We start from the raw sequence: 15,245 nt of genomic DNA on the forward strand, positions 1-15,245 counted from the left end.
TTTATCCATGCAATTGAATTACTGGATCTGATTATTTCTATAGGACACAATTTGCTTTTTCAATGCATTTTATCTCCCACAAGTGAATTTTCGTTTGCAGAAACCCACTGTTTGAAATCAATATGGTCAGGATACCAAGTCAAAGCTGCAGCATAATGATTGACAATTTAACACACTACACATAATATGATTAAAATGAAAAGCAGTTACATATATACAAGGCAGTATATCTTGGAACAGTTTAGTAACAGTAAATGCAGACTGTAGTGAACAAGAAGTTAGCCTGACAATTGAAACCTAGCATAACCCTGCATTTTTAAAAGCATTTCTACAACACAGAAGGTGTTATGGTGAGGCATTTTATAGCAGCTATTTCAGCTGGAAATCACCCTAAGTGCAGCTTAAGGGTGACAGGTTGAAACAAGACTTGGGAAATATGAGTACAGGTAAGTGAACACTAGGTAACTGCTTAAAAGCTTATTTTAAGGCAAATAAAAAGCTGTTAGCTAGAAAGCAGTTATAAAAATGACCTCAGCTCTGTACAAATAAAAAGAAGCTTTCTGGCTCTCTGCGGGTTTGTTGCATTGGAGTGACAGAGATGGACCACAATGAAAACTAATTCCAGTCCATTAACTTTGGCCTAGCTAAAGGCTTTGTGGCGTATTGGGACCTATACCAAGCAACAGCAAAGATGACTGGGGAAGACTGTGGAGGTTTGTGTTTAGCTCTAGACTGCTAAAATAAACAAAAGGCATTTGCCAAACAGCTTCCACTGGAATTGGCACCTTGGCTTGTACCTGGTCTTTAGGACTGACTCCAGGTACCTGGAACCTAGATGTACAGAAAACCCCGAACCTAAGGAGCTCTCCATAAAAACAGGGCCTATTGCTAGTATTACTTTCACAAACTTGAGGAAAATGTGCAAGGGTCCCTAAATTTTTTGAAGCTGTCTGATTCTCAGGCCGAGCCTGTGCGCTTTATGAAATAAGAATGTAGGGGAGGTAAGTACCATGTCTATGTTACCTAGTGGTTGCTTCTCTTCTCCTTCAGCTGCCAAAGACAGCAAAAGAAATATTTCATATCCTTCGAAGAAGATATCTGCCTCTCCTTGGGAGCCACTTCCTTGATTCCTTTAGCTATGTGAAGTAATTAGAGCAATACTGGTGCTGGAAGAAGCAGTGGATTCTTGAACAGGCAATGCCACGCTATGGAGGATGTTAAATTGCCTCTGGATCAAGAGGTTTGAAGAGTCTTGCTGCTGCCAGGAGCTTGCTTATGTGCCTTTCCTCTGTGATGCCAGCTTCTTGAAGGCAAGTTTGTGACAGAGAAGGCACTTTGCTCAGTGTGTTGAATCCTGCTTCCGTGAGCAGGCTGGAATACATGGGTAGACCAATGGAAATCAGCCAGTCAGATACAGAGGTGATAAGTCCTGGGGATACAGGTTTTCGGCAAATTTCAGTGAGACCTCCACTTGGAATCTGGACAGTAAAGGAAAAAGAAAACAACCCTTAATGTTAAACAGAACTGCTTGTTTTATAGCAAGTCTTTTTTTTTTTTTTTTTTTCTTTTCTTCTTCCAAACTGGCAGAATTTCATAGCAGATGTTTCAACTTCTCTCACATCACATTTGTCAGTACATTTGTCAGTATGAGAGTGGTGTGGGTTGAAAGGCTAAGATCACTTGGCACAGGAGCAACAGCAACAATCTTGGCAATGCAGACATAGTGGGCAGTATCCAGCTGCTTGGACGACCATCATGTGCCATTCTAAGTTAGTTTGACATCAGTAAAAAATACCCAGTGACGAGACTTTCCAGGGTGATCCATTTAATTTCTCAATAAGGCAAGAGAATCCCAATTTTGCCTATTACCTCCTCAGACAGAAAAAGTTCTCTTCTAAAAAGCCATGAAAGCTTTGGATAGTTTCCCCCTCCAGCTTTTGCTAATGAGTGGACAATTGCATAGTTTAAGAAATGAAAAAGGAGTGCAAAACCTTTGAGATTTCAACACAGAAGAGTTTAATACATGCCACGCTTAGTGAGCAAGTCTCTGTTACCACTACTTGCAGTCTGTTTAGACTTTCAAGACTATTATTCAGGACTTTGCAGGTATCTCCCCTTACCAGCATTCAGTCCTTTTTAATAGCCTGAGTATAAATAAGAAGACTGGGTTTATGGAAATACTCACTGCCATGCGATGCTGCTTCCTCAGCTGCTTTACCCGGATTTGGTCCATGTTTGTGGCAACATCCTTTACAGGCTGGTCTAAGTCTTCAGAGTACCTCTGTACCAAAGCCTCAGGAATACCACAGCGACCATGCTGAATGTTCCCCGCCAGACACAGAGAAGAAAGGAGAGATGAAAGAAACGTATCAATACAGACCAATCATTGCAGACAAAAAGACAAGTGCAGGATGGCAGCAAGAAGCAGGTTTCCTCGAGATTTCATGATAACTGAAAAGCAATCCCTAAAGGAAGGACTGGGCCTTAGGACTTCTTCCTTCCCCAAAAGATATCATAATCACTATGTGTGCAATTCAGATTTTCTTGGAAGCCTAAAATCTAATAATGACTTCCGCTTTCAACTCTACTTTCCCACAGTAACAGAGGAAGAGGTATTTCCATGCCCAGTGCCACCAAATACTAGTGGCCTGAAAAAAAGAAGGTTCAGTGTAAGTCTGGGATTTCTCAGTCCCTGCACAACACAGCAGTTATTTCAGGAGTAAGACCTGATAATAAAGATGAACATGGTTATAGAATGTCTAATGTCCCAATGATTTATGGTTTATCTAGGCTGGTCACTCACAAAAACACATAGATACGATAAATGAAATACTATCCCTGGGAATGTTAGCCAAATAAAACCACTGAAGAAATGTCCTCCACTTACCTTGTCAGAGTACGGTTCTTCAGTAAGATCAATGTCTTCAGACTGCAACTTATTTTCTATTACCATCTCCAGATCCATTCCCCTGCTACAAGAGACCTTCCTCGCCGAAGCAGGACCTAGCTTTATCACGTGCTGCTGAACACTAGCAGTCTCTGGGAGCTCCGACAGCCAGGGTGGTAGTGGGCTAGGAGGGGTACTGGGTTCTTGTTCGGAAGATGTCCTATGGGCAGGTGCTCCGTGACAATCAATAGGAGTACATGAGCTGGTCTTTTTTACCGGCAAACAGGGTGCTTCTGGACTTGAGTGGTTCCCACTTGCGGTCATGGGAGGATGATATAATCCATTAGAAAGGCGTTCTCGGCATTTTTTGGCAGGGACAGGTGGTGGCTGAGAAGGATTTTTTGGTTGCATTCTTGCCTCATTTGTGCCTTTTTGCTCAGCTTCTAGACCTCCCTTGAGGACTGCAGCATAATCAGCCCGTGCAAGGTCATGAAAGCCTTTATTTTGTATTTCCAGAGGTGTCCTTGTTGCAAGATGTGTCACTAAGGCAGGCTGAGCTTCACAGTGTTTCAGGGGGAAGCGAGCGGGCTTTCCACCTGCAGTCTCCATTACAGAGCAGTCCAATTCCTTAGCTCTTCCCTTCTGAGAACTAGCAGCTCCTTTACCCTGCTTAGGCATCAAGTCATCTACCACACAGCCGCCTCCATGAGGCTGAGGCGGCGGGGCAGAGCTGGTTGCCTTTTTTGCTATATCCAGTGAATCCTGAGGAAAAGAACCTACTTTCTTGCTAGTGCCCTGTAGATTAGCATTGGATTCTCCCTGGAGATCATCCAGTGAGTGAGATCTTGGCCACGTATCTACACCCTGGGGGCCATCCAGAGTTTCATAGCTCCGACAGACGGCAACCGGTAAACTTCTACGGTTCTTCTTCAGATCCGTAATAGCTGGAGGCTTGACAGAGCTCTTCAGAGCCCGATGCGCACAACTCAGCCGGCTTTCGTTTCCCCCTTGCTGTAGAGTTTCTATCGACTTGGTCAGTGGGAGCGTAGGATAATTTGATAGCTGGTTTCTGCTGAAGTCCTTAAAGCTATGCTCGCTTGCCGATTTTGAGGGCAAAAGACAGTTCCTACGAGTTTTACCTGGAAGCAAATAAATCACAATCCACCATTAAAAAAAAAATAAATCTGCAGAGTAAATAATAGATCACTTCTAAATGCCTCTGAAACCAAAGGATTTACTCTCTTTTTGTTAATTCTAAATACATAAGAACTCAGTGCTATTTTAAGCACATGCATTTGTGAGCTTCAGCTTTATTAATGAAGAAGTAGTAAATACACTTAGAATACTTAATATCCTTCCTACTCTTCAATTTTCAGATTTGAGGTTTAGCTCTTGTAAATCTTTTTCATTGTAGAAATACCTCACAGTAAGAACTGATACCCTATACCCATTATACAAACTGGTTTGAACTCACACAGTAGTAACTTGAAATACCTACCTTTTTTTTTTCTATTTTTCTAATTTGTTTAGGATATCAACCATTATATTCACCTTCAAATGAAGTTTGAAGTTTACTGGATTGCTCAGGGAAGCTTTTTTTTTTTTTTTTAAGATCCTGTATATTCATTTTAATTACAAAGTGAGCCAATAGTGTTATGTTTCAAACGAGCGGCATTTTGCAATGGCAAACCAGAGAGGAAAAAAATGTTGCAAGACTGGTTTTGCACCAGTCTCTTTGTAAAAGTTACTTTTAGGGACAGCAGAGTTTTATGGCGAAACGTCTTATATTATGAAATGGAGAAGTGTTTTAAAAGGGAGATTCAAGTGTGACTAATCTTATTCTCATGTCATAGTGTTTTATCGAAGTGGAAGGTCTTACAAGATGTGGTGTTTCATTATAACCACTTAAGATGAGATGACATGAATCACTATGAACCATAGGTTCTTTGTAAGCTTTATTTTATATTTTTATGATATATGTCCCACTGATTTTAAACAGTGAAGTCCATTAAATCTGCTTGACAGAAAAATTCTCATCAAAGGGTCTGAGCTCATTAGACTATTCATTAGTATGAAATACAAGGTCGTTTCTCAAATACTGCATAGATTTTGGAATTTTCCTTTTAACAAGAGCAGTAAATTCGTCTCAAAGCAGACGACCTCTCAGAATGACAGCACATCCTGAACAGTTATTGTCTTCAGGATGACAGGGATACTTTCCCCTATGTACAGTATGCTTTCCAAAATCAGGATACATAAGATAAAGCTTGCAATTTCTTTTTCCAATGGAAAAACAAATAAACAAACACACACAAACCAATAGATTTGGCTAAATGGTATCAAGAATCTGTAATAATGGGCAATCAATAGCTGCTGATTAAAGGACTAGTTAGAGATCTGATAAGTTTTGCTAACTTAATTGGAACTAAATTAATCCAGTGCACTTTTAAGCAACAGATGTTTTCTTCTCACACCGCTTGCCTTCAAAGCTTTATGCTGAAAGAAGATCAGTGCTTGGCTTTTTAACAATATACACTGCTCTCTTTGAATATGAATGAAAGAACCTGTTTAACCTAAAAGAGAAATAGCTTGCTTTTGCTCTTTCTCTTGCCTGTTCCTCTGCTCAAGGTGTTTAAAAAACAAAGTATCCAGAAAACTAGCAAAGAAAATGGAGGTCACATTTAAAGAGAATTAAGGAAAACATTCACCTCAAAAAGAGTTGGTTGCATTTACTGGTATACCAGCAAAGTTAAGTAAAATCAAGGTGTGCCTACAAGGCTGAATGGAAGCATACAGGAACTCCTTTCTCTGAAGCTGTATGGTTCACAGTTCAACTCAACCTAAATATTACCATTGCCCCAACATACTAATAGACATATCACACATTAAGTTGTCTTGCTTAGAGAAGCAGCAGAAAAACTTCTCTGCCTGCAACTTTCCATGGAGCTAGGCCACCACCTTCTGAAGATAGCTTATAACCACATTAAAAAGACATGTAAGAAATGTTACATTCATTTTTTAGTGCCTTCAGGCACCAATGTTAATATGTAATGAGTATGGAAAGGAGTGTTCTCTTTTCATAATTCATATTTGCTAGTACATGGCTGATCTGTGCAGTAATCACCATATCGTCTGGGGCTCACTGCCACAGTTCACATAACAAAATCCATGTACCTTCTTTTCTATCTGAAATATTGATTGGGGTTATACTGGTTTTAGGAAAGCACACTCAGGAATCTCAACACTGAAAGAAAAGTTGTGAGAAATGCTACTACCGTGCAATATAAGCTCTTACTGAGGCCATAAGGGTATCTAGGAAACATCATTTCATTTCTTTAGAAATAGGATATGACTGTGTAAAGTCAGTAGCCTAGGAATGGGGAAAAAAAAAGAACGGAAAATAAAAGAAGAAATTTGGAATAGGAAATGGAAGAGGAAAAAACCCAAGAGAAACGATAAAAGAAAAAATTACGGAAAGTAAAATAAAAACTTTAGTTCATTCCAGCCCTGTTTTGTATAAAAATACAGATGTGGAGAGAATGGAAGTTCAAAACATTTTATCTATAAAATAAATAACCAAGCATGCAATCTTCAAGCTCTCTGCTTCAAAAAGGTTTAAAAAAAGTGCTGGGTTCAATGCTGGGGTTTTGCACAAAGGACAGGTGTTCAGAATGTAATTTCTCTTACATAGATTTAAGTCAAGAGCAATATCAGGAGCACAGCTGTGATTTCTCTTTTTCTAGCTATTCCTCTCTTCCTGACTGCCAGGTGTAACTTCATTGTGCTCTGAGACATTAAGAAAGGTAATATTTTCTGAAAAAAAGACATTCAAACATGTTTTTAGGTTATTTTCATAAAGTGGAGAGCTATATAAACAATGTCCGTTGATGTAACATTCCCTCCCTATCTCAGAAAAAAAAAAAAATTAAAAACCTACAAGGGTTAAAGTCTATAGCAAGTATGATTTAAAACATTTTTAATGTTAGTATTTTTGATAATAATGCATTCTAATGATTCCCTGGTAAAGTTAAGCAGTCTAATGCCTTTCATAGTGCTTTCAACCACAGTAGCATCTTTAAGTGTGTGCAGAAAGACAAAGGTGTCTGGGTAAAAACTAACTTAAATATGGTTCCTACACAAAGGAAATGCAAAGTTTGTATTGTTTCCAGGTCCAATTGAAGCTACAGGCATACTTCAACTCCTTTGTTTAAATTTGTGGTGCAAGCTTGTTTGTTTGTTTTTTCATAAAGCACTCTCCACCTTTCACGATACTTCTTGTTATTAGAATACAGAGAAGAAACTTTTCAATTACTTGTCATCATCTGCCTCAGAAGAAAGGAGATTATCTTGGGGAGTATTTCCATAGGTACAGCAAGAAATTTTCAGTGTTTCTCTTAGTACTTCTTTTTTCTGTACGGAAGCCCATCCTCAGAAATTTAAGTACTCAAAACCAGACACAGAATGCATTCAGTGGCCTGTCTGGATCCCAGATTTTAACAACTTCACTTTGGATTGCTTTCCGTGGCTATATTTTGCATGCATTTCAAACAGCTCTGTTGCCACAACAAAGATGATAGCATGGTGGGCAATTCTCGTCTCATTGCTGTTTTTACTAATTACAAACTAGTAGAAATGCACTTTACATTAGGCAACCTGGCCACCTGTTCTGTTGCTTCCTTTTCTGACTAATTAGCATTCAATGCTTAAGTGCCTAGGACTCCCAATCGGCACTACAGAAATCTGGGCGTCAGCTTCTGAACAAACTGGAGGACAGCCTTATCCCACCAGATCCAGCCGTGGTTTGTCTGCTTCTTCTGCTCTGCGCACGGCATGTGCAATTTTGATCTCTTCACATCCCCTCTCTCCTTAAAAAGGCTGTATACAGCACAACAAGAAAAGGTTCAAAGAAGCCAGACACAACCAGGGACATGGATGACCTCTAAGGAATGATTAACAAGCCTTGTCACCCTAGGAAAGAGATGACCTGGGAAGGAGTGTGACAGAGGTCTCTACACAGACACTGTTAGGTATGAAGGTTCTAAAGAAGACCAGGGATGTTCATAAAGATAAACAGTTTCAGGAAAATGAATGAATGCCAGGAAACAGTACCCAATTTTTGAAGTTCTTCAGTGATTCATTTCCCAAGAGTACCCTGGGAAGCAAAGATGCTTTCTCTGTCCCTATACTATTCTCTAGCTATCTGCTTTTGGCCTGCCCTGTGAGAACCAGATTTCCAACACGGTTTCCAAATGCATCTCAGACAGATGATGCTTGCATGTAAAACAAACCCAATAAATGCAGTGTTGTCACAAGTCTAAAGGAGAGCTTGCTCCCTCTGCCTTGTTTCAAACCAAGTGCTGGACTATATGGACTGATGGTCTGACTGTGGAGGGTCGCTTTCTGCTCTTTTGTTCCACCTGTCTAACAGTGAATAGGTCACAAATTGTATGTTCCTTGCTCTGTATAAAGTGAAATAAAATCACAATGCTGTTGTAACTGCACTGTGGATAACTATGAGAATAGCCATATATTTGTGCAGCAGGACCCAGAGAAGTACCTTTAAAAAATATGTCTACACCACTGCCATAGTACCTAGCAAACCATTTTCTAGCCAAAATGTAAGGGCAGCACTGAAATCTATAAGTGATGGCAAAAGGTCCAATATCAGTCCAAAACAATATACTATACTAGTCATCAAAATATTATGTATAACCATTCTCCAGGAAATCTGGAGACCAATTTCTTCTCAGAATGCATTTCCTCTTTATGAAATGTATTTTATTATTGCTGATCAGCACATCATCCTTGTTTTTAACAGATGAGAATCCAATGTATTTTGAAACAATATGCATATAGACAACTATGGTCCATGAACTTTGCAAAGAAGGTAGAGCATGTTTCCGATTAACCAGCCTTAACAGAATCTCTGAATGAATACCATACCAAATGTTCTTTTCATAATGGTTTTCAAAAAAAGCATTAAATGCATTTGTGAGCAAAAATGATGCAGAAATGCAGCAAGCCATACATGAAAAGCAATATAAAAACCATCAGTGTTTTTTCACATTCTGCCAAACCTAGATAGATGTATTAGTTTAAAAGTAAGTATCTAAGTAGGCAGGTGATGACAATTGCTTTCTAAAGATTTTATTATATTGTTAAAATAAGAAAAATGCACAGGCAGCAATTTAACTTCAGTGCTACAGGTATCATTATGATGGCACTAAGAGATAAAAAGGAAATAAAATCGTCACATATGCTATATATTTAGTTACGATTATATTCCAGCACGCCTACTGTATGGGGATTCATATTCAAGAGAAAAATTCTCTCTGCTTTCAGGAATTTAGTATATTGCCAATTTCAAGCATTCAGCTTCAAAGTAAATTGCAATTTGCTTCAGTAAATGATTATTTCTGAGTGGCAGACTGACAGAAAATCCATATACTAAGAGAAAGATCTTCAGCTTGTATTTTAAATTGGAAAAATAGCCAGTACGAGGGGCATTCAGTATTTCTATTTATTCTATTCTTGGTTTCCTGTTTATACTGATCGTTAGCGATGAAACCAGGCAGTCTGGGGCCAAGCCATGGCTCAAATGCTTGGAGTGATAATGTAAAACTCAAACCAATTTCATCTATTTTAATAATTCATCCCAATGACAAGTTTACACCATCCCTCAAGTAAAGCATGCTCAGTCAGCACAACAACCTGATTTCTTCAGAACAGAGCAATCTTTCTTATCATCTGTCTTGGTAATTTATCAGTGTATCGCCTTTCTCTGACGCAAGATAAGGTAATAGAAATCGATACCATAAGCATTTTGTTTCAATAGTTTATTGCCTTGCCAATTTCTCAATTAATTTAACTTGCTACCGTTCATACACTAGAAAGTCCTAAATCTCTGCAGTTGGTTTCTGATCAGAGGAGAATGCAAGTTGCCTGGAGAGGTGGCAGATGCAGATGCCCCATCCCTGCAGACATTCCAGGCCAGGCTGGACGGGGCCTCTGAGCAACCTGATTGAGTTGAAGATGTCCCTGCTCATTGCAGGGGGGGTTGGACTAGGTGACCTTTGCAGGTCCCTTCCAACCCAAACTATTCTATGATTCTATGCACCCTAAGCAAATACAAAACCATGTCCTAAAATGGAGAACATCTCTTCTAAACAGGTTTTGTAAGGGTTTAGATGAAATTCTCCTTATCTCAGTAGAGTTCAGTGACTTCTCATTTGCCAGCAGACCCTTAGACAAAGGCTGTCAGAGTGTAAGAAGTGCAAGCCTCATGAGGCACAGCTGCCTGAGAATATGATAGGGAGTGAAGGCAGGGAATGGCAGTGAGAGTGCCTGTTGCCTTAGGGTCACAAAAGATGATTTGTGAAATGTGATCTATTTCCTACCAAAGCAAATAAATAAACTAGAAGAAGTAGCAATGAAAACCAATGTCTCAAGCTAAGAGAGAAAGAGGCAGTCAGAGCAAAGAGGAAAGTCACGTTTGAAGTAGCTTTTGCTAGCTAGGAACAGGAGCAGAAAGTATATGACGTTATCCACTGAAAAAAAGGCTGCAGGGATTATAAGGTTCATTGCTGTCACTATTACCATTCTCCAGGTTTTCACTGCTTTCATAGCAGCCAGAATCCCGAGGAGAGCATCCGGTTAGGCTTTGGCCTTCAATGAGAAGTTTCTCCTGAGATCCTGACTGGTCGCTGTTACCTAGAGGATGCGAGAACACAATGAAAAGCAGGCAAACAGAAAATCTGGCTGAACTTCTCAACCTCCCATTTCCAATACCATTACCTTCCCTGTTGTATTAATTGTATCAGATCAGTGTTTTAGAAAAGAATGAGCATTAGGAACAGCCATCACAAACACTGGAAATGTTCATCCTGTTTGGCAAAGGATTAAGCAACAGGCTCAGCACGGGTGTGAGGGAGCAGTCTGGTACACAATGAGAGCAGAACAGACCATGTGTGTCTCAGCTGCCTTGGAGCCAAGCCCTTCAACTTAAAACCATGGAAATGTATTTAAAATGATGGTGTCAAAATTATTTCTAAGACCTAAAAGCAACCCAACACCCAAAACAAATGCAAAAAGCACTAAAAAGAACCAAACCAAGTGAAAAATAACAAAATGCTAACCCTGACCTACTTTCCAGAAGGGAGCAAGAGAAAGCATCAGGAGTGGGTCTGGCAAAGTTACATACTGTCCCCTAATGAAGTGGGAAGGGACAAGGGAGAGACAAGTGGTAAAAATTCCTTCCCTTCCTTGGTTTGTGCAAATAGCCACTCAAGTGTGGTCCATTCAGACTGCGCAGGCTGGATTCCAGGAATTTACCCAGAATGTTTGGTCAGAAATCATATTTTGTAAAGAAACTAAATCTAGATATAGTAAACCAACTTCATGATGCAAGGATACAGTTTATGCTGTGTTTTTTTTCCCCTGCAATAAAATGTCAGTAATGGCTATTCCGATTCCTATCCTCAGCACATAAAAGCTAATTACGGGGTGGGACCTAAGTGCTGTTGCCCCTCCCAGGTTCCAGCTGTCTGGTCATCACTTCACTTTCTCCTCATCACCCTGACTTGGAGCTCGAATTCATATTTTCCAACAACCACATAATACAGTTCTTCAAGTTTTCAAACCAAAATTGAAGATTCCTAAGAAAAATTACTTCAGGGAAGTGAGCATTCTAAATAGGTCTGCAAATAATGAAGCAAAGGTCATATGAGGTGATAAAAGCTACTCTGATATAGGTGAAAAGCACCCGGTTCTGCAACTGCAGTTTTAGCAGGGGGTAGAGGAGGGTGGAAAAAGTGTGGATGCCTCTTTGGGAAACGAACAAGAAAGCTACATGTCAGTGAAAGCTTAGGCCACGCAGCACTGTCCAGAGGTACTAACCACACATTGCTCTATAACAGAATTAAGCACTGCCAACTTAATCAGCAGCTGTTTAAATTGCTGCTATGGTAACTTAAGTTAAAACATAGGATTTTGCACAGAAGCAGCTGAGAAAGCCCTCACACAATCCAATCCGCTGATTATGCTCAGTGTGATACTAAACTTCTGCTGACACTAAGGGACGAAGGCAAAGTTCAGTACTGTCTTAACTTGCTGCAACTATGTACTGAGCGCATTTAAATTTCTGTCTCAAGCTACACTTGCTTTTCAGATGATTCTACTCTACCGTGACTACAATATGGATGGTATAGCCCTGCTTCCTCCTGTGCAGCAAAGATGCCATCAAATTTGACTCCTATAGCTTACTCCCCCTCATCTTTGCAACTGCTTGCCTGAGACTGTCTGTACAACAGGCAGAATTGCAGTCCTGCACCTTAGATAGCTGGGTAACCATCTTTCACTCTTTGCACTTTACTGATCTGTTTTCTTCCTTTTAAAATTGCAGTGCTGTCCTGAGTACAACCTGAAGCTGCCTGTACAATCCTGCAGTTCACAGCCCAAGAATCATATACACCTGCAGATAATATAAGCGAAAGTTTAATTCACATTTCCCTTCCACACAGCCCCCCAGGCCTTGACCCTTTTTTACCCTTGATAATCTCACTCTCTTCTAATTTATAAGTTTCTTCTTTCCTATTCTCCATGCCTCAGCTTCTTAATTCGAATAGGTTATCTCAGGATTTCTTCCTGAACATCAGTATTCTAAAGGGTATGCATTATACACTTGACGTCACATAAGCTGAGTAACAGGGCTTACATGAACAAAGAATTCTGGCTGAACAAATGCAAGTCTTAAGTCACTCCTCAAAAATCTACATGCTGTTATAGAGGATTACCCTGGAATAACTAGATTAGGGGAAAAAAAAACCATCAAAATTCTGGAACCGGTCTTCTGCTTTAGGGAGGCCACAAGGTTCTTGGCAGAGTTCTAGTAAAACTGAAAACCTCAAAATCCCACGTACTATCATACTCCTGCAGAAGTTCCACTGCTGTGAGGAGAACAGCTCTGTGCTCAGGATCTCGGATGTTCAGTTCATCCAAATCTTCTTCCTCTAAAAGCTTAAAGGTATCCAGATCTTCATAACCATTGAACAGAAAAGTGGGCATATGCTCCTGCATAAAAAAAAGAAAAAGGAGCTTTAAGACAACATACTTATTCAATTTATTTTTTCAATAAAGATACTAGAAGATATTTTTACAACCAAAGAAAAAAAGCAGTAGTTTAGCAAATGCAAACCACTGTATAACAGCAAAATTATAGGACTATAGCTTGTATAAACATTGCTCAGAGTTCAGGCAGGTAGCTGTGCCAGAACTAGAATGCTGCACATATTTTTGTATTTGGAATGCACTGTAATCAATGGCCTGGGAAGCACTCTGCCCGGACGCACAATATAGCACAGCTTTGTACGAAGGGAGATGTACCAAGGGTGAATGACAGCAACACGAATTTGTCCCTAGTTTTTCTGAACAGAAACATGGAAAATAACTTCCTCTTTAAAGACATGTGTTAGCCAGTAGCCACACTATGCAACGATTTACAGTCTCCAAGTGCATGAACTCGCAGCCTGCAGTACTTCATCAAGCCTGACATGCGGTTCTGTGTGGCCAAAGCTATTTTCACTCTGCAGTTAGGACCCGATTCTGCTAAGTGGGGTCACAATCCTTAGGATTATGAATCTGGTGTACAGCTTTCAAAACTAACAACTCCAAAAGTGTGGCCCCCTTCCCACAATCAAACCTGAAAGGTAAGGTAAACAGAAAGAGAGAATTTGGACCTTTAAATTGATGCGATCCAAGAGATCCTCAACTGACTTGGGTTGGGGTGGTCTGCTTTTCCGGCGTCTCCTGGTGGGCCTCTTCGGCTTCTCTTCCTCTTCATTTAACACATCCACATAGATAAATTTGAAAGTGCCAACTTTGTTGTTTAACAAGCCCATCCAAGTGCCCATGGGGGGCTTGCTGATGATATCAATAATGTCACCTTTCTGCAGACCCAAGAAGCAAGAAAGCCATTCAGGCATGCTTTCTGATTGATATCCAAGCAAGCACACCCACTTTCCCTTAGATTTTCATGTACACAGAATGGAATTTTGAAAGGTTAACCACAGCTTTCACAAATATTTCTGATTATACTTCCTTTACAAATGGAAGAAAAGGGAATTAAGTGACATACCTAACACCACAGAACAAGTCAACAATAGAACCTGGAACAGACCCCAGCTGTCCAGATTCACAAACCTGCTCACATCCTGGTAGCACATCACTGCTGTTTAGTACAATGTCTCTAAGCTGTGCAACTATCTGAAATTTGTACAAATAAGAACATGCTCAGTGTATATGGGCACAATCTCACATCAGATCTCCTGGAGAAACGAGGCATATGTAGAAAGAATCATGTAACACTGTTGCTTTTCCCAATGTGCTCCTGCCCATAACAAAGAAACGGATACACAATTGGTTTTGTATCCTTAAAGAGATTACCTTACATACATTTGTTTTAATAGGAAATAGATGTCCTCGAAATTTTAAGTAATGACTGTAAGGAGTCAGGTAGTTTGAACTGAATACAGGATAACTTTAAAAAAAAAAAAAAAAGCTGATATCCAGAAAAATTAAAGTGGGGCAGGGAGGGATGACAACTCACAGTCAGCAAAGTAATTCAATATTAGCTCAAAATAAATTATATTAACTGAAATGCCATTAAGAGACACTACATGTAGGTGCATCCACATTTCTTTCAAGGATTTTGAAAATTCCATGTGGCAGACAAAGTATTTTTCCAACCTTTCAAAAAAAATCCTTGCAAAATAAAAATAAATCTGTGGCACATTTTTATTTTTCCAGAAACTAAAGATGCAACTGTCTTTCCCTCGACAAAGAAGAATACTAGTACCTAACTTATGTTCTACAACATTTGCTATAATTCAAGCAAATCTTAAATGTATCAGAATAAGACAGGTTAAATGGCTTCAAAAACCACATCAAAACTCATTAAAAGATTAAGAATCATATAGTTCTCTCAAAGAGCTCTTAATGAAGAATTCTGCCAAAACAAAAGTTTGACACCTTAAAAACAGATATAGCTGGTACCTTGAGCTTCAGAGAGTCTGTATCATAAGGACTTGGAGTAAAATCAGTGTGAACCCTGGCTCTTCCACAAAAAGGTCCTCTGTAAGGAGGCTCTTCATCATCACCATCTTCTGATTTCACGCTCTCCCTGTTGCTGGTTGAAGAATCTGTTGTACTCACTGTCTGACCACCTGTGTGAAAGAAGTAATATCAGTCCACAAATATAATCCCTTCGTGAAGAAAGTTCAGAAATAAATAGAGGCAAGACAGAAAATGGGCCTTCTTTCTACAAAACATAGTAATCAAAGTGTAAAAGCCTTAAATTCTGCTA

General features: G+C 39.6%; 1 protein-coding gene across 3 annotated transcripts in view; it reads right to left on the bottom strand.

Moving 5' to 3' along the window:
• Positions 1 to 1,217: 1,217 nt before the first annotated feature.
• The window catches only part of SASH1 (SAM and SH3 domain containing 1), a gene marked incomplete at both ends in the record, with an annotated part of 539,456 nt that continues 525,428 nt past the window's right edge, over positions 1,218 to 15,245 (bottom strand). For all 3 annotated transcript variants that reach the window (XM_080342260.1, XM_080342259.1, XM_080342258.1), the window contains 7 exons: positions 1,218 to 1,478; positions 2,186 to 2,317; positions 2,888 to 4,026; positions 10,484 to 10,597; positions 12,805 to 12,955; positions 13,621 to 13,830; positions 14,936 to 15,105. In XM_080342260.1, coding sequence (XP_080198386.1) covers positions 1,218 to 1,478; positions 2,186 to 2,317; positions 2,888 to 4,026; positions 10,484 to 10,597; positions 12,805 to 12,955; positions 13,621 to 13,830; positions 14,936 to 15,105 — 2,177 coding nt within the window. The remainder of the gene's footprint in view (positions 1,479 to 2,185; positions 2,318 to 2,887; positions 4,027 to 10,483; positions 10,598 to 12,804; positions 12,956 to 13,620; positions 13,831 to 14,935; positions 15,106 to 15,245) is intronic.

The sequence above is a fragment of the Nesoenas mayeri genome (assembly GCF_963082525.1).
Source record: "Nesoenas mayeri genome assembly, chromosome: 3".
NCBI lineage: Eukaryota > Metazoa > Chordata > Aves > Columbiformes > Columbidae > Nesoenas > Nesoenas mayeri.